General features: G+C 37.3%; 2 protein-coding genes across 2 annotated transcripts in view; both read right to left on the bottom strand.

Moving 5' to 3' along the window:
- LOC101863733 (protein pellino) overlaps positions 1-560 on the bottom strand; it is a 23,444-nt gene extending 22,884 nt beyond the window's left edge. The window contains exon 1 of the mRNA XM_005094349.3: positions 439-560. The gene's annotated coding sequence lies outside the window, so the exon portion shown is untranslated. The remainder of the gene's footprint in view (positions 1-438) is intronic.
- A 13,203-nt stretch (positions 561-13,763) lies between these two features.
- Positions 13,764-24,095, bottom strand: part of LOC101850320 — a gene marked incomplete in the record, with an annotated part of 12,750 nt that continues 2,418 nt past the window's right edge. Inside the window, 7 exon segments of the mRNA XM_013080287.2 lie at positions 13,764-16,046; positions 17,582-17,647; positions 18,497-18,682; positions 19,267-19,375; positions 19,741-19,771; positions 20,326-20,443; positions 22,951-23,037. Coding sequence (XP_012935741.1) covers positions 15,850-16,046; positions 17,582-17,647; positions 18,497-18,682; positions 19,267-19,375; positions 19,741-19,771; positions 20,326-20,443; positions 22,951-23,037 — 794 coding nt within the window.

The following is a 24,095-nucleotide window of genomic DNA, read 5'->3' as shown; positions in this document are numbered from 1 at the left end:
GGGGGTGCAGTGAGGAAGGAAAAAAAGGTGATGACCTGGTGAGGATGAGGTTACAGGCAAACTAAGCTTGGCTGATGCCGATCCGATGCTGCTTTACTAAAGGCAAGGCAATCCATCTGGGCTTTCTTGGTTCGATCAGGTGAGATTCAAAGACTTCTCTTATATAAATACAGGGTATACAGTCATTCTGACTCAACACTAAAAAACACCTATATCTAGATCTACTCATCCTTAAGATGATGACAATGGTCTCTGATGATAGGCCATAGGAACCACGACCAAGTGAGTCCACAAAAAAAGTCTTCATCAAACAAACCAAAGGGAAAAAAATAGAAATTGATTTCATACATAGAATCTACCTGCCACAACAGATGACAAGTTACAAGAACCTGGGTGAATCACACAGTATGAGACCTGACAGGACACACACAATCTTACTGTATCATAATCCCTTTGTTTCCAGATAACTTGAATTTGAATGGTAGACAACAAAGACCAGTCACCAAAACTAGCACGTCGCCCAAGCAGTCCTCCCAAACATAACAATGACCCACTGATAACCGGAAGGGGATCGAGAAAATACTGTATGGAATACCGTTTTACCACGTATGGAATGTACAGTTTTGTTAATAAAGGGTTAACAAAAATACATCGTTTTTACAATTACGTCTAGCTGATTAACATACAAATAGTAAAGTCAGTTCATTTTTATAATACCCGTATTTTTACAATAATTAAAACACCAGTTCATGTTCCATAAAGCAGCACGTCGATTCGGGATGAAAAGTATAGGTGTACCATACTATTGCTCACGCAGGCGCATATCCATGTAAATAAATGAATTTTATTTCCGCTCTATCACGGAAGTAAACACTGACGACTGACAAACATTGCAATTTGGAGGTTGTGTTGTAACGGTACGTCGTCCGCTATTCTTCTCCGGTTGTTTCTCTTCACTCTACTACTACCGTCAGCATGGATTTGGCGTCAATTGACCTAAACATGCTAGAGCAAATCTCAACATTAGTGTGGGCCCATTCTGGAAATACCGACCTGGCTGAGAGGATAGCAGCGATACGTTTACTGAATGATGTGTGGCAGAAATTGAGTGGGGAAAGGGAACTCGAAGCCCTGAGAACGGCAGCAATCATGAACATTGCGAAACACGTAAAGGAACACCCCAGAGCATCAAAGGAAGAACTTGCCAAGTACATTGGGAAAGAAATAACACAATTTGCTCAAGGACTTGAAAAAATGTAAAAGAAGCGCTGTTTTAAAATGCTTTCCTTTTACTTGGTCTGTGTTGAGTGTTGTGATGACTCTCTGCATGAGTTAGGCTAGACTAGTGACTAGATAGATCTAGAGTCTAGATATAGATCTAGATGTCTAAATCTAGAGTCTAGATCTAGATCTAGAGGCGAAATGATGCCGCTTAAAAATTTTGATGATAATTTGATGTCGTAACAAATTATATTTGTCCATACTCCATTTGACATCGGTCCACGTTTCCATTTATGAAGAAAAGGACACTGGGATCAATCTTCTCTTCTCACAGAATATTGATGTCATAATAATATATAATACTGCTTTTTTGTGTGTGAAACACCCTGCACCTTCAGACACTTTTTCGCCTTCATTCTCAACACCAAGGAAAGGTCTCTCAACAAGTTGCAGTCGAGGTCTCACAGTGTGGAGCTTAGTGACCATGGAACCAGAACATCACATTCTTTGCTGAAAGGCTTCCAAAAGTGTGTTTGTGCAGGATGGAGAGTGTCAAATAATAAATCAGCCCAACTATGGAGGACATGGATTTTGATTTATGAAATTTTAAAGTTAAAGTTTTTTAAATACTAAGTTACTCTACTATATAAACAATGAGTGCAGTTCCCTGTCCCGTTTAGGCATACTTTTGGAGGGTCACAAACAGGGACTTTGGATTCTTAACTTTCTCAGAGCATGATCTGTTGAATTTGATCTTAAATAGAGCCATTGTGTGCAGCTTGGTTTTTATGAATGTAGGCCTATCAGGGCTGTGTACCTCATTCCCAAACTTAACAAGCTCAACCCAAAACCCTGTTCATAACTTTATTATTCTTCTATCTGAATTTCAGTTTCAGCTTGTAAACTTTTTTTGTCTACCGTACAGATTCGAAATTGTTCTATAAGTATAAAATGTAAGGTGTGAATTATAGGCTACAGTTTTCATGTGGTTAGAATATAGTCTATTACGATGCAAAAATCAAAATTTTGTAGTCTGTGTGAAAAAAGCTGATTTAAAAAAAAAATTGAAAGCTCACTCTGCAAGGCAAGTAATTTTCAGTACATATATATGATACATTATAAGTTATTATAACATAATAACTTTGTAGGCCTATTGTTTTCACGACTAAACATTTAGAAACATGAATGATTATAATACATATTTTTTTGTCTGGTATCTTTTTGTCTAGTGGTTTAAAATTCATCCACCTAGATTAGATCTACTTGACTCATAATTTGTTTTTGATTGACTGTGGAACTTGTGGTGGTGCTCTTGTCACTTTTGTGTGCAAAATTAAATGGGAAAGAAGAGTATGAATTTTATGATGAGCGTCCATGTACATGATGCTTGAAGCTGAGGAAAGTTTTAGGAATTTGTCTAAAGAATAATTATTGTGTTGCTCAATTATAGTATAGAGATCAAGTTTGTCTTTAAATTTTTTAACATGTCATGTGTATATAGTATACAGTGGAGTCCACTTATAACGGGTCCTGAAATAACAAGGTCTGTTATAAAGACACTATTCTAAAACCCCTTTTTTTTCTCCTCTTTACCTTTGTAAACAAAATATTGCTATAGCGCTATCAGACAAAAATGCGAGTCGGTTATAGCGGAATATTGCTGCTGCTGTGCACAGCGCATAGGCCAATTATACATTGCAAAACCTCGCCAGTTGAGAAAGTTGTTGGTGATCTTGGGAAACAAAGGACCTTACGCATGATCAACTCCTTGATCGAAACAAAGAATGGGAGAGCCCACGTGTGCCTACAATGAAGGCCGAAGTGAATGAGTGGGGAGGGTGTGGTATGCGCAGACAAGCAGTCTAACGCATCGCGTCTAGATTATCTAGGCCTACCACTACCATGCCTCTCACTTCTCCGATGCGGGGATGGAGAGGTCACAATGCTGTGATAGATGGAGCGAATGTGTGACGCGCGTAAGCAGATGGAACGCACCATGGGGTGTGGTATGGTGGTGAACAACACAGCGGGCGAGTTAGCCTAGAGCCCTTTCTGTCAATATTGCAAGCGATAGAGATAGAAACCCGATTCGATTTTTGATCAAGTAAGACCAAGAGGTCTTGTTGAACAATATCACCATCAGGGGAGATAACAAAAAGAAATATAAACAGAACATCGTACTCATAGATTAGGCGTACTGTATTATTTCCTTTGAATTTATTACTGGATCCCTTGTAACGAGAATCCTTGTAACGCACATTTCGCACCGGTCCCCTCCCTCTCGTTATAACAGGATTCCACTGTACACAGTTGACTACTCCTCTTGTGTTGAACTCGCTTGAGTTGATCTTTGGTTAAGTTGATCTTTTTCTCGTGTCCCAGCACCTTTTCATCTTTACAGGTCCCAACAGTTAAGTTGAACTTAAGATGAATTGATCTTTTTTTCACTCCCCCAACGACATCCATCAATTCATCCGTAGTCGTCTATATGACTTTCAAGCGTTAAATTTTCATGTTCGTTTTTCAGCCTTAGTTTCTTTCTTCAAGCCTTCGAACTCCCTATGGAGCACAGCGACCTTTAAAACAATTTGTCTGATGCTGGGTGTCCAGTGCATTTTTTTCCAGTCCAAGTTTATCCTGGCCCAGTGTCTAGGAATCTGCATTCACTTTTCTCTGCCCATAACCCCTCCCTCTCCACGTACCCCTGACCCAGGTTTTTTTTCTCCTCAGTCTGGTGCATTTCTAGAGAGTAAAGCCCGCTTAAAATCAAACATGTTTAATAAAAAAAACAACAGTAAACCAAAAGAAAAGAAAGTCCTGAATTTTATTACTCTTCCATTTGAACAACCTCTCTATGAAATAAAAACTGGCTAAACCAGAGGAAATCTGGTGGTCCCACAGATTTCGGTTGCAGGCTCCACTTTACCTCTGGTATAGCCTATATATTTTTGTCATGGTTTTTTAAAATGTGTTGAAAAGGGCATCAAACATATAATGAACAAAGTACACATGATGTCCTCTTGTTGTAATGATAATGTGAATAAATGTGTCAGATCCATCTTTTTCTTTTCTAAGTGTCCATTTGTTTAACACATTTCTTTTTTGTTTGCTCTCTCACTAACTCTAACACTGGTATACTGTTTTTGTTTGTTGACCAAGTCTGACACGTTTCAGACCCAATGCCTTAAGTTTTATTTTTGCTAATATGCTTGAAATTGAGTGTTTAGAGCATAAATGGGGTTGTATGTTGGTATATATTGTGTATGTGTGTGGTCCTTATTTTTCAAAATTATTCATCTCCTTGTCTGTTTTTAAAAAATTTGTTCGCAATAAAATTTCATGTGAAATTTCATCGTTACATTTCTGTCAAAAATGTTGCAATTGAGCGTATTGTGTACCTTTAGTGGCCAATTTGCCAGCAGTATAGAGGGCAATAGAGGGGCAAGATAGTTAGTGAACGGTGGTATAGAGGTGCAAAAACTATACACAGCGGAACTCGGATTCAACAAGGTCGCAGCATCTGACCTAAAATCTTGTTGAATCAGAGTGTTCGTATAGCAAACACAAGGTTTTGTTTGGATAATTACAGGCACTGAGCAAGTAATATATGTATAAAGAAAAGTCACAAGTAGTGCCTGAAATACCTGCATATTATGAGCTGTGTAGAAAAAAAAAAGACTGATTAGTTAAAATCCACACGCCTGTGTCATCTCGATTGTTTACCAAAAAGTTGTGTTGCTGTGTAGAGTCTAGCATACGACAACTTATTCCATAGACCAGTGCACAATTCATTACGTAGATCAATGTCAAGACTAGCTTATCATTGTAATCATGATCTGTTGCCGAGGGCAAAAAGACTGACATGTCTGCGACGTTCAACGCCCGGACCGCTAGTGTCCCCCCCCCCTCCCCGACATGCACACACAGCCACACATGTGCATGCCGCCCATCCGACCCCGACACATGCCAGAGTAGACACGTGCGCGTGCCAACAATGCGTGTGTTGGTATGAAAAAAAAAGGCCGCTGATTGGTTGCATGCAATCGACTAAGTGAATAATAGTTCACGAAGCAGGTGCAATGGATGGTTTTCGGGAATAGATAAAGTTCGTTCTGGGAGAAAAATGAGCGGAGCCACGTCTGCAGGGGCTGTTCACCCTGGAAGCAACCTCGTTGAATCCGAGCTCGCTGATATTTAAGTGCACGTTGAATCTGGGTTATTTTTTATTGATTTTACAGAAGAAAAACGGAGAATCTATCTCATCTCGTTGAATCGGAGCTCGTTGAATCGGAGCTCGTTGAATCCGAGTTCCACTGCATTAGGTGTTCCTTTTCATACATTTAATTTGAAAAACCTGGAGGGCCCCTATCAACACTATTAGGTTATAAGAAGCGGGACATCAGTGTTTAACGTCCATCGACGAAGGACTGAACCAAGTGGCACATTTGTGTAAAGTGCCTTTCCCAAGGACACGTTGCACCGAGTTGAAGCCCGAACCCCCGAACCCGCAATTTCACGATAATGAGTCTGGTAGCCTAACCACTAGACTACCGATGCCACTGGGTTTTTCCAAGGAACCATTCAAAACTACACTGTTCTGCATTGTATGGCGTGGTGTAGAATTATCCTTTTCAAAATAGTGTAGATTACTTTAGTAGAGTTTTTATGGCGCTCGCAACAGCATAAGGTCATTTGAGCGCCAAGGGGTGGATGTCAACAGAGAAGTTCATACAGGGAATCAGGCTTACTCTGCTCACCTCTCTAGCTTCAATAGCATAAAGTGTGCTTCGACTATCAACGCACCCCGGAAATAGCGAGTCACAAGAATGTGACAAAATACAAAAGAAATAGAGGAAAATTGTCGATTGTAAGGATTAGGAAAGAAAAAGCAGCTCTGTTCCCTGTTGCAGTTCAGGCACAGTTATGAGCACGACATTGATGAATCGGCCCATTTACAATTCTACTGTGCATGAGAACATGTTAATGTCCCCCTTTGGGAATGTTCAAAATACAGTCGGCACGGATAACATGAACATGGAACACTCAAAATCAAAGATAGCTCGTACAAATTTGCCATTCCCTGACTGATCTCTTTCATTTTTTGTAATAGTTATAACCCGTTGACCCTAATTGTGGATGTGTAGAACACATATGTGAGGCAGCGTGGTGAAATCAGGCGCTCGTCAAAATAGCAAAATTGGAGAAAGAGGCATTTTTCTGCCAGTATGGACATTTTTATAGAAATTTTTATTTTTGGCTTAACCTCTTTTATGTCCATATGAAAACACATTTGCGGGTGAATTTACTGAAAAACTTTGAGTTAAAGGCACAAAATATTTCATTTTTCAGTTTCAAAGACTCTTTAGCTGTTACAGTAATCAAACTTAAGCGGCTATTTTCTCGCTAATTTCACCACTGAAACCAGGCGACCTTACTTCCTTCGATCGCAAATATGTCGAGTTCTATCCAAGATAAAAGGATATTTATTTCATTGGAAGCAAGGCAAATAAACCAGCTTTCAGATGATACCAATAACTCCACATGTCCAAAAATTGACGAGAGCCCGATTCCACCACGCTGCCTCGCATATGTGTCAATCCGCGGCATGTTTGAGCTATCCATGCCTGACTGAAACAGAAAAAAAAAAAATTAAGATTCAAGAATGACATTTTTTTAGTTTGCACAGAAGTAGGACTTAACGGCATTAAAAGTAGATGGTGATACTTGAAACTCTCAAATCATTTGCGTTGAAAAATATGAACCCCACTGTTATTGTAGAGAAGAACCTCAGTCATTCACACTATAACCCAACATTAAAACTAACTGAGCTGACGTTGTGCTTTTTTTATAGAGCTTGGTTGTGACTGAAGGAATGATGCTGATTTCTTCACCTTTTCTCAACTTTTAACATTCACATGTGTATCATGCTTACTTTTGTAGTGTGAATTGTATTTTCATCATTCTCCCTGAATCTCAGTTCACCGGATACTGAAAACTTTTTCCGTGGGTCCATTTCACAGTAGTAGTGAAACACAGTCAACTTGATAATGTCACTCAGGCATTTTTAATTTTAAGGAAAACAATTTTTTACTTCATGATCTTGATGTTTCCTCCTGCCTGTCCCCAGAATAACATGTTTCTCTTACAACTTACAGCACCACATCAAGTAGAAGTTACAAAATGGCAACCGTATAGAATGGGGTAGGAACTTTTCACTTCCTTTCCACAAAATTTTCTCATCATACAGTGTCAGGGTGATTTCATGATGAGGCAAATTAAATCTATAAATGACATCTCCAAAAACAAGTGTCTGGTGGTCTCTGAAATTAAAATATTCTCCTTTAAGAGTGAGAGTGAGGCAATCAGATTCTGAGAAGATTACAGTACCAACATCCTTCAAACATCCACAAAGTAGAAGAGTTTATTTATTCCTTACTAATGCCTCGTGGGTAGTTGGTGAGTGCTCTCAATAGGGTTTTCCACTTCTTTTCTGCATTATCATAATCTTAACCTTATCCGTACGCCCCAGGGGTTGTATTCTTCACATTTTAGAATACTTCTAGTACGAAGATCTCTTTGAAACTCAGTATTTCTCAAAAAATCATTTTGACAGACTGCTATGCAAAGCGTACAGATCGGATTAACAAGTAAATTTCCTCTTTGGAAAGTGGTGGCACAGAGTTCTCCATGTCGTATGGATACGATAGTAAAACACGATGCACGGATAGGGTTAACTTGTCTCCTCTTGTGAAATGGAGCCAACTTGTGTTTCCTCCAAGTATAATGCAACTGAACAAGGACTAACGTGGAGATTTCAAATTAAAAAAAAAACTCCCCGATGACCAGGTACACAAAAATGTCTGTTTTATTCCATACTTTTGATTTTCAAATAGTCAAGTGATTAAACACATGAAAGAAAATGACACCAGACTGCTTACTTAAAGTTAAAGAGAAAGAGCTGAAGCCTATAATTACTATAATTATAATACAGTAACGCATGGAGTTCTTGAATTTATGAAAACACAAGTCTCTTTTTGTTGATAATTATAACTCAACAGAGCGTGGGAGAAAAGCAACAGAATTAGAAATTAGCCCTTGATCAAAACTGGGTGATTCAAATTCATGTTGATACATGCTGTAATTTTATCAAGAATTCTTTTTTCAAGTACTGCATACTTAACCGTACCATGTCATGTTAAAAGCACTGCTCTGCAGTGTACAAATCAGTTTGGCAGTACAAATCTCCATCCAAATAAATTATAGAAGAAAGGTCTACTTAGAATAAATTAGTTTACATGATTATGCCTTGAGTAAACAAAAAGAACAAATTATTGCATAAAACCTGAAATAAGAGAATCAAAAATGTTATGACAAATGTTAGAAGGCTAAAAAGCAACAAACCAAATAACAACACAACATTGTGAATTTACAAAATGTAAAACAACAAACTCATGTCTTTGCAGACAGCACAGGAACAATCAAGACATTCTTTAAAAAAAAAAAAAAGCACCTAATAAAACTAAACAATAATGGTTAGGTGAACAACATATATATATATATCTCTCTCCATATATTGTTTTATCTTTTTTTTAGTACTGGAAATAATGACAGACATTCATGTTGTTATAATTTCTTAGCTTGTGAGAAAACTTTCACTTAAAAAAAAAAAACAATAACAAAAAGAAAAACAATACTGAAATTTCACCACACCCCTTTTCTATGGAATTCAGACCCTCTGATGAATTATACTCATACAGAACAGTTCAGTTACAATCTTTTCCAACAATGGAAACTCCACTGGAACTGAACTGATCACCAGCTGTGGACTTGGGTCTGAATCCACGGCGAGGAACAAAGGCTTCCCTCCAGTAATTTGAACTTGAACATTCTTTCTTGTGAACCTTTTTATGCATAGGTGGATGGAGGGTCTTATATCCTATTTCTTTTATTTCCCATGTTGTTTCTGTGTATCTGCCCTGCTTCTTTCCTGTACCATATGAGATGTTGTGGCCATCAGTATGGTCATAACGACCATCGCATATTTTGATTTTCTCTCTTTTTTTGGGAAAAATATATAAATTCAGCGGTGGAAAGGATTATTTGGACAGAAACCCAATCTCAAATGATTCCGAAGTTCCAGAGTGAGACATATTTGTCACTCTAAAAACGGGTCTCTTCCCACTCCTGTGCAGTTGGTAAAGTAGAACATGACTATAGCGGCAGCGGGACCTTACCGGGATCTTTGGGTTTTGTTCTATGTTAACTCAATTAACTGTGCTTGGGTTTAGCGGGGCAAGGAAAGGCCCAAACTCGGATACAGAGGCATCGGGCGAGCTCTAGCTGGGGGGGAAGGGTTTGGAGGGGCTGTAGGAGGGCTCCAAACAGGCAGTCTGCAGTGCGGCATTGTGATTGGCCAGTCCAGTGATGAGTGAGGTGGGGCAGGTGGCAGAGAGAGAGGGTGCGGAGAGACGCATCACGGGAGCCACTCCAAAAGTGATGTGCCGTAGCTTAGACGCTCAGTATGAGTATGAGAGCGTATAGGCCATAGCCCTAGGCCTAGGTTAAGCCAAAAAGTAAAAGAAGAGGAGAGCATGTAGTGTGTTATTCCCGATTCATTGAATTGCAATCGTTGATGCTCGGAGGCATACGCACGCATCCAATTCACCAGTTATGATCAGAACAATAGGCGTACTGGTATGATAGACAGCACAAGCAACGAGACCGAGGAAAAGATGACTTCCAACAAAGATAAAAGGAAAAGCTTCTCACTCGAATTAAAGGCCGAGATAATCAACGAAGTTGACAATAAAAGTAAAAGGAAGACTAATCTTAAGCGCAAATTTTATTGATATATGGAAGGGAGGTAACCATGTGGATTTTTAGAAAATTTCGGGTAATTTCCCCTTTGCATTCCTAATCCTATAGTGGGAACTCGCTGACAGCAGCATTTTTCTTCTGGAACCAAAAGTCCCGCTATAGCCGTGTTCTACTGTAAATATAATAGACTTGGATCTGTCACATTGAAGGATGATAGGCCTACTTAGATTCGAGTGTGGACTGGATGTTCTTTCTCTGTCCATGAAAATATATTTCCTCTCCACAGCGTTCCGACCTTTCACAACAGTGTTCCGACAAAGGATCAACAAGCCCTTTCCTTTTATGAAAGATTTATGTATCATGTCTATCAGAGAATAAACCTTAACCAGCAAAAAGGCCTCTACTGTTGAATCATAGCATCTTTGTGTATCATATTTCTTTACAGTATCATGATTAAAAATCAAGGCTTCACATGACCTAAAAGTTTGATGCAAAGAAGATACCTGTTGAAAGTGCAACACATAGCTGGATTTTCTAGATATCAATAACAAAGCAACGAGAGAAAAATTGCAACGCTGTTAATTTATGTTACATTAATAATTTAACACGTCAAAGGCAATAATTAAAATCAAATGACCCTTAGTGTAGATTTCTATTAGAGCACAACATTAAAAACATAACAAAATTACACAAGAAAATGGAAACCACCAGTCACCAGACTGGGTGGATCTAGACTCCAGAAAAGATGTGTCAACATAGAGGACAGTGGTGTTTGAACTGGGAAAGGGGAGAAAACAAGGGATTTCAACTTAACCTTATTTAAAATGAAGAAAGTGCTTTTACAGTGACACTTGATGGTCTGTTTACTCAGTATAGGTCATTTTGAAAGCTCCATACCCAGTTGAGGTAATTTTGGGGACAGAATAAGGGTAAGGGTATTAGGCAAATCTGAGAAATTTAAGGGAAAAAATGAAGGGTCAGTACCTGATGACATGTCATTTGCAATGTTCTACACCTACAGCAAAAGTTCTGGGAGCAGGTACAATACTCTCATTACTCATGTTTGAAAAACTGCAATTGTCATTTAGTTTCATTTAAAATTTGACTAGAGTTATAAGACCTAATCGCTCTACATACACGTGGGGCATTGAACTTAAAGCACACTGGACTGTTGAGGATTTTAGAGATCTCATAATATAAGTTAGCAAATCAAAAACATATTTTTAGAAATATAATGTAACATTAAACAAATCCGGCATATGGTACCATAACCTCATTGACCAAAGAACACTCAAATGAAATTACAACATGACATTTCCTATGTTAGTGGCATGTTGCCAACATAAAACTGAACAAAATAAAGACATTAAAAATTTGTATGCAAAGCACAGCTCTGCAATATTCTGAAATAGTTTTAAAATTGATTTCTGTAGAGTTCAACAGTACCCAGAACTACTGTTCAGCATGGGCACATCAAAGTCATACAATTGAGGAAAAAAACAACAAGAACCAGGGGCGTTAAAATAAAGTGAAACACTTCCTTAAAATTCTCATGAAAATAACAGAAGAAAAAAAAATTGAAAACGAAAAAAAAAAATGCGCATAATTACAAAAGAAAGAAAAGAAGGTTGACACTTAGCTAGCATCTGAAAGAAAAATGTAGTGACTTCGGCAATCAGAGTTTCCGCCCAGACTTCAGCAATCAAAGTTTGCATCCATCAACAACTGTGAGTAGAGAGAGGTATTCTGCATACAATGTATTAAGGCAAAGAGAAGCACCTTGTAAAGCTATGCATAAACCAATCAATGTATCACAGAAAAGCCACAACTAAAAAGGTGCAAAACATACAAAATGCCTTACTCCTATTAAGCAAAAGGCACACAACTGAGCCAAAGTACACACACATTTATCAATTTAATTACGAACTTCTAAATATGCACATAATTCATGACAGAAAAAATAACTATAACATACAATACCAACACACATACACACACAAAATACCTCTAGTACGGTGAGAAATATTTCAAAGTCGATTTTAAAAAATGTCAATGCATTCTGATAATTACAACAGAATGAAAGATAGATAAGAGACTAGGGGCTTGAAAGACAAACTGCAAAACTATCATGCCATAGTAAAAAGGTCTAAGGGGGAAAAAAAAAGTCTATAGAAAGGAATGGTATTTCTCAAACCACACGCTGTGTACTAAAACAAAATATTGGAATGCCATAGTAAAAATTATCATCACCACATATCACCCAGGATATACACTTAAGATAGAATGCTTGAAAACAAACCACATATGAAAAATGTGTTTCTTCTTTGAATCTAAACATTTTGAATGAAAGAAAGAACAAAGTCTTATTAGCAAAATCACTGCAAAATGCATGCCCAAAACACTGGACTGTGATGGGAATAAAGAAGGGCTATAATGCTATTGCTTGAGTACATGAAGCAGAGACTATGTATGCACAAGAGTTTGAAAATTTGACTGTTACTCTAATAAGTTTGTAATGACCTTTGAAGATAAAGCCTGATCAAGTTTTAAGAACCACTTGTAAGCTTTGAGGAGCAACGCTTCAAGGGATAAACATTTGAATGCAGAAACATTTCTGTTTTCTGAACACAGAGTTATGTAGGCCTATGCCATTTATCTCCAAATGCCAGTGCAGAGACAGGTCAACAAAGCCAAAAATGTCATCAAATTTTTTCTCTTCACTCATTGAACCTAGTGTCTTTGCTACTGATTTGCCCATTACGCCGGAACCAATTTACTAAGTAGCTCTTATTATAATAGGGTACCTTAATCAAATTGGCTCTGCTGCCAGGTTTTCAACAATATATATTGTATACTACTGTAAAGATAATTGAATTGGCTATCACAATAGAGAGATTGCATGGTGTTTTTGTTATTACATAAGAGCAATTATGCAACAAAGGAGGTAATAATTGAACAAAAAATCAATTTCACTAATTTGTTGAATTCCATCCAGCATAATGTCATCAATCATTAACCATGAAATATAAACTGATACACAGCAGAAATGTTTACATGTAAATCTTCAGTGCAGCCATACCACACAAGTAAGCCTACCTGTTCCAGTTCAGATTTTGTTAAGTAATTTGGAGAAATTGAAATTGAAATGAAATGCTGTAGTTAACCCCAACCCAGTCTCCACTGACAGTAGAACTCGAACATAAAGTACAGGAAGCTCCTGTCACTGCTCTTTTCTTTAACTAGTGCTAGAACTAGAAGTTTGTACAAGCTGTTTTGACATTGCTAGTACGGTACTGGATCTAAATTTTGGGGGCAAGTTAGAACTAACGGATCATTCATCTACTGACCTACTGCTGGAGTGTCATGCCCACAAAGTCAGGTCAGCTTCATCACCGTTTTCAGTATCGATACGGTTATTTCTACTAGTTGGGAATTATTATTTGAAATCTGAGCCAGCGCGACCTACGGTATAATCAGAATAAAAACACATCAATTGGTTAGTCGAGGGAAAAGCATTCAAGGGCTTTTGTTTTGCATAATCTGTTGCCCTAAGCCATTGCTGCCCATGGAAACAAAAGGGTGACTTATTTTGATCAACACTACAGACAAAAAAGCTAGCTAATAACAAAACTAACTACAGTATAACACGGATAGGACGAACACAGAAGACTCGAAATCATACATCCGTTGAATATGCCTGCGGTCCCGTTTTTTCTTCTTCTTCATTTTTTAAGATATCCCTCAAACTACCGAGGCTGGTTCCGACGAATTTGAGCTATCCATGTTATACTGTGTAAAGCTTCAGGTCTTGACCCAAATATATTTGGATGGTGCAAAATAATGCATTAATAGCAGTGGGCACTGGGGAAACAAAACCATGCGGAAAATGATGACTGCCGTCCCTTTAAGGATGGCACGTTCGGGCAGCAATGACAGGGTTGTTGCTCTGTGTGTATTGAGTTAATGTTCTTGGTTTCACAAAATATACCTGCGAATTGCACAGATGTATACATATTATTTATGCTTCCCATATATTCAAATAGTTATGACTAGTCTCTTTGATACAATTTCAGTAGTAAGTCACAGTAAATTTCTGGTCGTCTTTTCTATCATTCAGTTTAAAAATATCTCAAAACTACTAAGAAAACAAAAAAAATTCTTAATATAAAAGAAAGCAGCAACTTTCTATATCGCAAAACAAAGCATTAAGGCACATGAAAAAAAAATAGTTGGCAAATCGCACAATATTTCACTATGCGGGTAGGCTTCATGAAATCACTCTCCACTCCAAAATACAAAATGAAAAACTGCTACAAGTTCAAGTATTGCCTTTCAATTTGCAATCTCTGTAGGTAAACACATGAAAAACCTGATAAATATAGCTGTTGTCCACCTTCAGAACATGAAATCAAAAGACAAAGAAAGAAAGAGGAAAGACCTTTTTCCCATTTCAGAAAGTTACACCTGACGGTAGGTAATCTCATAAAACCAGCATACAAACAACTCAGAAGTTATAAAATATGCTTACATTGCTTTTAAAAGAAATAGCATAATAGAAGATATCAATTAATGCAAAGTATTGGTTATACAGTGAAAATAAAAGTGTTTGGCTTCTAATTGCATAGAATGATCAAGTCACATTTTTGTGTGCTAAAACAACAAATCTGGAAAAAGAAAAGCATACAAAATAATGCATCTATATAATTGATTATGTTGAAATCATGCCAAAGGCTCTTACACATTTTCTTTTGGCCCATTAAAAAAAATTAAAACATTTTCCTTTCATGTACCTGTAAGTGTTTTTACGTGCGACAGCAAAACACCTAACCGCTACACTACAGATGTTGATAAAGCAACTTATTCACTTTGGCATCAACCAAATCGCCAAAAAACTTGGGTGCCCAAAAAGCCATAGGAAAATTAGAATAATTGGCGGATATTGAAAAAAAACCTGTAAAAAAATAAGCTGCAAGTTAAATTCTCCACACAATTTTAGTTGACATCAATGTAACCATACATATCTCATACAGTAGTGCAGATACCTGCAAGTTGAGATACACTGTTAACACACACACATAATAATAAATATATATGCAAAAGTTATTTATCCAATAGCCACGTACACATAAAAATATAGTAATGTTGATTCTGATCAGTCAGTTTGGTATTTTGAATATAATAAACGTATTAAACAAGCTGCAAATAATAATGTCTGGTAATAGAAGTCAGTTTGCAAGAAATGTCTGATTGATGTTGAGATACGTAAGACGTACTGGTGATTCCTCCCTTTAAAAAATCTAGGATTAAGATTCAAGTTTTGTGAGATTTTGTGAACAAAGAGTTGATTTTATCTCTCTATACTCTTCAGCTTAAAACAGATTCATTCATAGTTGGAAGTATATGCAAAGAAAAAAAAAGTAGAGTAGAATAGGCAAAAGTAAATTACCAACTTGTGTGTTAGATTTGATAAAATCTTGAGGATGGATGTATAAGGCGAGACAGGGAAAGAAAAAAACTCAAATTCACAATAACTTTCATGACATTGCTACCCCAAAACATTATGGAAGAGATTTTTCAAAATAAGAGGTAAACTTACAGCAGTTTGAGCATTGCTGTGAGGATGCAAGACCAAATTGTTTACAGTATCAATAGCAGCCCTAGATCACACTACTTTGCAAATCTTCAGTTATGATAAAATGAAGTATTTTGTCCTTTAACTGTTACATAATTTTAGGCTGAAACTTATTTCAATAACAGATTTCTTCTTTCTTGAACACCTCATCCAGAAGAAATCTTTCTTGTTGCCTTCCTTCACGTCGGAACCCTTGGAGCTGTTAGCGTATAGAAGTTGTACTGGATATACCGGAGCCACTTGCGTAGTTGAGCAGAGATATACTGGCAGCTTTGCCCTCTGTTGAGGGAACAGTACAGCCACATGCCCATGGAGGCAAGGATGACGAAACACACGGACAGGACAATCAGTGTGATGGTCAGCGACGCAAACTCCTCTGGGGAGGGGGACAGGCAGAGACAATCATTGAGTCATTGAGTAGCACTGAGGTCGATTTATGAGAAACTTGCCGAAAAAAAAAAAGAGTAAACACACCATTAATCCCCCCCTCCCTCTTCGCTCCAAAATAAAAAGTAAATAATAACAATATTTAAATTTTGAATTTTGTTTTTCCTAGTTTGATGCAAGAAACATGAATGTCTTAGGGGGGAAAATTTTCGTACACAAATTTACAATGCTATGAAAACACAAACAAAACTATTTAAAGGACTAAATATCTTCTGGCACAATAAACAACATTTGGTTCTTAAAATTAACGATACTATATGTAACAATATATCATGACCTTGTTTTTCCTGAATTGTGCACAATTTAGGATATTTAGACGTGAAACTGAGCTTTCAAACAAAAAAACCTAACAACACTTCTTTACTTTCAAAGTGCAAAATTGTGCATTACAATTGAAATAATGCTAACATTACATACAGCAAGAAGGCATAATCTACTAAGAGACCCATTTCAATCAAGGCAAACAACAACATATACTATAATTTCAGTTTTATGGCACTTGCAACACAATAAGGTTGTATATAAGAGAGAAACAAACACAAAAAAGGAGGAGATATAAGAACATTAAATGTTTGATAGGAAAAAAGGAGCAAACCCCACCAGAGCACCCGCCAACTACAAACAACTATGACTTAGGCCTTAATCTTGTAACTATACAGAAATAAAAAACAAAACAAAAAACAAGAGTCAAAAGCACCAAAGGACGCACAGCCAAAGGACACACAATGGAAAGAACAACAATTTGCTGCAAAAACAGCAGAAATACAAAGATAATCTTCAAATACAACATGGTGTACTTTACGTTAACAGAAAACAGTGAGTATTAATGCAATCACAGCCGCCAGTAAGAAGATGAGGAGGTTTCCTTGGTCATATTTCATTTTGAGAAAGAAAAAAAAAAAACAACTTTCATTAGCCTTTCATATAACAATACTTTTACAATAGGCCAAATAAAAAAAATATTTAAAAATCTATTATTTACAATTTGATTAATGGTACTACAAGTTTATCACCATCAAGCAAAAATAGAAAAAAAACCCAGACATAATCCTCAAGTACAGTAAGGTTAAAAAAAAAGAAAGAAGGAAGACTCTTATCACATGAGTAAAAAAATAGCCCATGCCATCTACCCCAATGACAGATGTGGCATGTCAGAAAGCTTTGCCATACACTAACCTAAGTCTTTGCCATACACTAACCTAAGTCAGACTAAAAACTAGAGACTGATAAGACCAACAGGGGCAAGAGGAAAAATGAATGGTACTTGACTGAACATTACAAATATTGAAGTTCAATTTCACTCAACGCAATTCTTTTCCCTGAAATTCCATCTTGCTATCTCGAGGGTGTGATTGGAGAAGAATCATAGAACAAAACAGAAAACACCCACAGTTCATAGCTTATCATGACAGGCGCCTCCATGACATCTTAAACACAAGCAAAGAACATTTTTTCATACCATACCTTTTTCTTTCAGTTTCAAACTTTCCTCCACAGACTCATGGAACCTCACTTGTTTCCTCTCCCGCTCTGATGATATAGTCACAACAAAAGTGCAAATATTAAATAAAGGGAAATATTCTAAAAGGTTACTTATCTCAGACAAAACTTCAACTTCTTGTCAGCCTGAAGCTCGAAATTTCTTTCTCCTGTGTACAAGAGGCAAACGGGCTCAGCAGTCTCAAGTTTTTTGCGTACTATGATCGGCTTACAACAATAATAAATTATTTTTACATCTTTATCAAATAAATCATCCATAAACCTCTTGAAACACATCATTTTCAGAATTGACATTGCAAAGACAACAAACCACAACACAATTTTTAAAAATATGTTTCCAGCATCAATTATAAAATGTTACCCTACATTATTCAATGTTTTCTTTTCTTCTCCCTTGGAGTGTTTCACGTCCACATGCTCTGATGTGCACATTACAAGCCTCTATATACACACACACACACCGTCACTTATAATATATTCTCCTTTATGTATCTCAATTCTGACAGAGATGATACAGGCTTAATAGCATTCTCTTTGTATCCCATGACACAATAAACTTGTCTGAACACTTTACAGTACTCCACAGAAACTTCCCATAAAACCTGTTAATTAAAAAAGATATAATACCCTCCAAAAATTACAGCCAGACTGTGGTAAGTACCAATTGGCAACATAGAGTCTGTAAACAGAATAATCTGTATTTATTTTCTTATCATAAGGACCTAACATGAACCTAAAATCTTTCATCTAGTACTCCACACCAACTATTCCTAAAACCTGTTGATTTAAGAAAATATACTGTCCACAAATTACAGCTTGACAGTGGGAAGTACCAATTGTCAACACAGAGTCTGTAAACGGAACAGTGTAAATGGGTACCTGGTTCCTTGGTGGGGCTCTCATCCCCTTGATGTGACCTTTGCCTCAGAATGGACACGGGCTCACCCCCAGCAGGACTGGACATAACCACTTCAGGGACCTGACGAGCCTCCTTGGAATTTGCAGCAGGAGTTGATTGGTTGTTGGTTTCATTTACAGGGTCTTCGTTGAGAAGGTTGATAGAATCTGAAATAACCAGAAGCCATATATTTAGGAAGGTAAAACGTAAAAAAAAAACCCCCAGATACTATAAGAAATCGATGTGCTGGAGAGCTACTTTACTTTGTCAAGAAAGTTAAAGGGTGAGGTCATTATCAAACTGCACAATCAGCTGGATATTCTTTTTTCATCTTTTGTTGTTTTTCTTCAAGTTAAGGCCCAGTTAGTTGCCATAAATATGATACCCTAATAAGCTAAACCTTATAAAATATACTTTTGTCTATTTATGGTTGCATTACAAGTCATGAAATGGAGCTTCACATTTCTTTAAAAAAGCTATAACTTTTTAAAAACAGAAAACACAATGCAGGCCTAGGGCTTCAAATCTCTTCACAGTAAAGGTGAATAAGGTTCCCTTTCAAGACGATTTGAAAGCTTTGTTTGACCCATTGATAATATACTCGTAGAGGCATCAATTACCTTTATACATTGGGTATATATTATTAATATATATATGCTGTCTTAGTCTGGCGATTTCAGCATGTCAATGTGACTTAAAAATTAGAGTACCTTTGACATAGGATCAACTCTCTGAGGGTATGCCTACTCACCTGTGTACTGAGATTTCCCAACCTCTGCATAGATGCTTGCAAACATGTTCAGTGATGTTTTGGTTTTCTCATGATTGTCTCCATAGATTTGTTGACGAAGCTTTGTACACTGGTAAAAATATGGAAAAATTCACGATCAATTAAACCTCTGTAAATACTTCATGTTTTCAACAACATATTACCAGCATAAAATTTCAAGCACTGGCATAGATAATCAATTTCTACAAAGACTTATATTGCAGCATCAAAATTTTTTAAAGCCCAACAAAAGACTAGAAATATGGATCAAACAAAATAATCAAGAGATACATTTTCCCCCAAAGCAACCAGCAGAAAACTGATCTCCTTCTGTATTCTTCTTAATTTCTATCTTGCTTTGTCAAGAGTATTAATGAGTAAAGGTTGATCTCATTGCTCAAAATACAAATTCCCATCTGAACCACATAAAAACTATGAGCAATAAAAAGTACTTACTTTACCCGCATATTCAAGTGCCAACTGTGACCTGAGAAGGTAGAAATGTTGATTAGAATTTTTTAAATTCTGTACGAAGACATGACAGCATCTTGCAAACAACAAAGGAATGAATGCAATGATAAAATCAACTAGAAACTTTGCCCCAAACCTGCCATACATATTTTATTTACCCTTCAGTTTGGCCACATAGCATGAATATTCAACCATGGACTCCTTTGTTATGCTTAATATAATAATAATAATAATTATAGATATAGTGATAGCATATAGCACAAATCCCTGCTGAACAGCAAGCTCTATGGGCTTCACAATCTATACTAATACCCCAGCAGACCTGAGAGCAATCTGAAACAATCTCAACTTCGTGGGAGGCATACAGTGCGAGCAGCCATTTATGGGCGCTAAAACACTTAACATACTGACAATACCACATTAGTCTTTCTAATCCGGATCCCTCATTTATACACATATGTCCCCATGAATATTCGAAGTACACACAGAAATAAGCTTACCACTACTACATGCTTACATTAAAGAACATTCCACATGTATATGAATTACATTTAATATATATAGACATACTGTTTTTTATCCAAGCACAATTTCGCCAAATGTTCATACTCCTCTGCCCTCAGAGCGTTCAGGTTGAGTTCATTTAAATCAGTGGGCACTTCAGATCCTTCAGAACTGGCCACTTCCTCTGAAAAAAAAAAAAAAAAAAAAAAAAACACATTTCAAAATAAAAATCATCCTAATTGCATCACAACCAAGCCTGCACCATGGCTGTTCAACTCGCCCGAAAACCACTCCTTTAGTTGCTCTGTGCCAGCGGTCAGTGCCACCCAAGTGTTGGTCATTAAATCAGTGGTCAGCCATGGTCACGCCCCCGCCTGCCTGCGTAATGCAATTCCTCCAAATTATGGTGTCTTTCCCACCCCGATATCTCCAGATCTAAAGATGCGATGTCACTGCATGATCCCTCATTTCAAAGCTCAGCTCTCCCCCTACAAGATTATATAATTTTGGTCGATCTCCATTCACAATTTTGATTTTATTGAAATATTTTCTCAAAAACGTGTTTCTACCGAATCAGATTCCATATTCAGTGTTATTTGAATTTTAACTTGAATAACATCATAATCTGACCAACGGTTTCAAATCTTTTTACAAATCTAGTTGGGATAGGTATACTGTACAAATTGTGCAAGTTTCAACTTTGTGTCGCTTTTCTGTGATAAAAAAAAAATGACATAGTGTAGACATTCTCCTAGACGTGTTTCTACTGAATCGGATTCCATTTTCAGTGTTGTTTCAATCTAAATGTAAATAACTTCATTCATAAACTGACCAACGGTTGCATTTCTTTTTACAAATCTACTTAGAATAGGTAAACTGTACAAATTGTGCAAGTTTCAAGTTTGTGTTGTTTTTCTTTGATTTTTTCTTACATTTAAAAAAATGACATAGACATTCTCCTAGACATGTTTCTACTGAATCAGATTCCATTTCAGTGTTGTTTGAATTTAAACGTGAATAACTTCGCAAACTGACCAACGCTTTCAATTCTTTACTTATCTAGTTGGGATAGGTATACTGTACATATGTAAGTGCTGACACTCTGACGGGTGATACCCGCGATCCTTGAGTGGTATGTTTTAATCAAGAGTAGTCACAAGTGACAGCTGACTAGGGAAACCGAGGCCAGATTGAGAAAAGCTGTGAATCTCCACTAAAAACTCAATATCTTTGCTTTCGGGAACGACACAAAGATGAAACAAAGTGAGTTTGAAACTTTATTCAATTTCTGACCCCATTTCTTAACATTGCCAACATCATCCGCAACTATCATGTTTAAATTTAATGAAATAAATCATGACCCTCTGTCAATGTTTAATCATGTATCTTGCTGTCAAAAGTGTCTCTTATTGTTTTTAGGGACACTGCACAATTTCCACGTTTAGCGCCATGGATTGGTTTATAGCATTTAAAACACAAATTTGTAGTGTTTGTCACTAGAGTCATCTTTGATACTCAACCCAAACACAAGGATGAGATCACTGGCTATTTCTGAACACAAATGCGGCTTTTAAATGGTTTTCTCTGCTTCCCTGTAATGTTCAGTCTTCCTCACAGTCTACACAGACTTTAAAGCGGATACATGACTTTCAGGGTTGTGCTCCATTCTAAGGTCTTCGTTGTATACGGCAATAACGTTAGTGAATTCGTAGGCCCAAATAATCCGATGTAGCTTAACAACCACAACTGCCGTCGTACTGAAATTTACACTTTTAAAACAGGATTTATTAGTGAACACGCACATACGAATCCCCAAAAAATTCAATGCACCGTTCTTGCAACAAATGATTATTTATCCTCAATTTGAAATAAGAAAAGCGTGTTACACAAGCAGCAAACAGACACGTGTAGAACACTTGTTATAACACATAGAAGTCTGGGACTTTCTTTAAGAGGAGGAGAAATGGTGTTGCTAAAGCCTATAAATTAAAACTACTTGAAGGGTCTAACAGCACTACTGCAATTGAGATAGTAAATGAAACAATTTTATCAAGAACGCACCCCAGTTTATAATGGTGCGAAGAGGTCAAATGACCCCAATAAAAAAGGTCAACAGATACCGCGCGGGGTGATTAATCACCTAAGGACAGCGGGAGCTGCAGTTCAACTAAAGGCGCAATTTCAGCTGATTTCGTCCGCTGTGCATTGGCCTTGACTCAGTTCTACTGGTTGTGAACATAAATGATTCCAAAAGCCTGCACATGAAGTCAAGATCATCCATTTCCATAAAACACATGTTCACATATGACTATACAGTACACCGTGTGATGAAGAAACAGAAACTACATGGAAAGCAGCCCCTGAAAGCGTCTCAGATGTGACAGCAATGAGTACCAACACTGAGGCCAGGATGAGTGAAAGCCAGTCAGTTTTGTCTTAAAATGTAGTCAAAATTGTCCAAGATTGTCACACATAAATCGAGAAGAAAAGAAGTTGTCTTGGACAGGTGGATGTCGTGAATGGTGTCATTCATTATATTTTTTTAAAAAACAACCCCAAAACAAACAGGGGCTCTCGTAGTCAAGAGGTACGGTGCTCCATATTTTTCTACTGCGTACAAAGTGTATCAAATAAATAAAGTAATAGCATTAATAGTTGCAGTTCTGAGAACCAGAAAAACTAATCACCTACCCAGTTTCTTTTGAATCTCTCCAGTTTCTATTAAAGCCGATTCATAAAACAGCTTTTCCGCTTGAGCAAAATGGATGGCGCTCTCATCTTGGGGGGAAAGTCAAGGAAAGGTTAATTCTACTCCCACAAATACACATGTCCGTTACACCAGTGAACTCAACATACATAATTGAGATTTGAAAAACATATTTGGACGACTGTTCAATGGTTCACCAAAGCGAAAACAATGGAAACAACCCACTTAAATGCAATTTTATCATGAACTATATCAGTAATTTCTGTCTTTTAAAGACGTGAGCGAAGGCAGGGGAGAGAAAAAAGATGGAATAGTAGAGGACGAAAAAAAAGAAAAAGACATAAGAATAGGCAGGCTACGGTAAAGAAAGGAAAATAATTCTGCACTTCTATATATAGATCTATCACAATAAATAGAATTGAAAAACAGTACTTCTGGATCGCTAACAACAACAAACTGGATCGCTAACAACAGCAAAAACAGTACTACACAACTTACTATCTTTACACAGCAGGCAAATCATGATTGTTGCATAGCACTGGCACTCAGTTATGTAATAATTGCATTCAGCATGCTCTACAGCAAGCTCTATGAACTTCACAACTATTATTATCCCGGCAGACCCTTGTACAAGACTCTGGAACATTCTTGGTTTCCTGGGAAGCATGCAGTGCTGGTTGCAGATTGCAGATGCGCTAAACACGAATAAACTGAACAGCCTTCATTAATTCTACTATAATGCATCTATCTAGGACTGAAACCATCGCGATCCGAACACGGAAAAAAATGTCATTCCCTTCCTCTTCGCAAGGTTGTCAAGACGGAAAATGCTTGGGGTTCAGTTTGAGTAGAGTCATTACCCCACATCTGCGAGCCCTGAGTGGTGCAGATGGTCAGGATGGTGTGGGTGTGAAATCTCATCATTTCTTGTCTTCAAAGTGCTCAAGTGGTGCATTGGCATGGAAACTTTCCTGGATAGCCATAGGGGTGACATTTGTCTACTGCTTGCCGCCCTGATTATACGGCCAGTCAAAAAAAAAAGTTATCTGAATCGCAAGGGAAGAGTGGCATCGATTGCTTGTGCTTGCGTTACATAAATGGGTGGGTCAAATGGGTGGAAACAAAGGAG

This window comes from Aplysia californica, unplaced genomic scaffold (genome assembly GCF_000002075.1).
Source record: "Aplysia californica isolate F4 #8 unplaced genomic scaffold, AplCal3.0 scaffold00080, whole genome shotgun sequence".
Classification (NCBI taxonomy): Eukaryota; Metazoa; Mollusca; class Gastropoda; order Aplysiida; family Aplysiidae; genus Aplysia; species Aplysia californica.
This window is presented reverse-complemented; position numbering and strand designations above follow the sequence as displayed.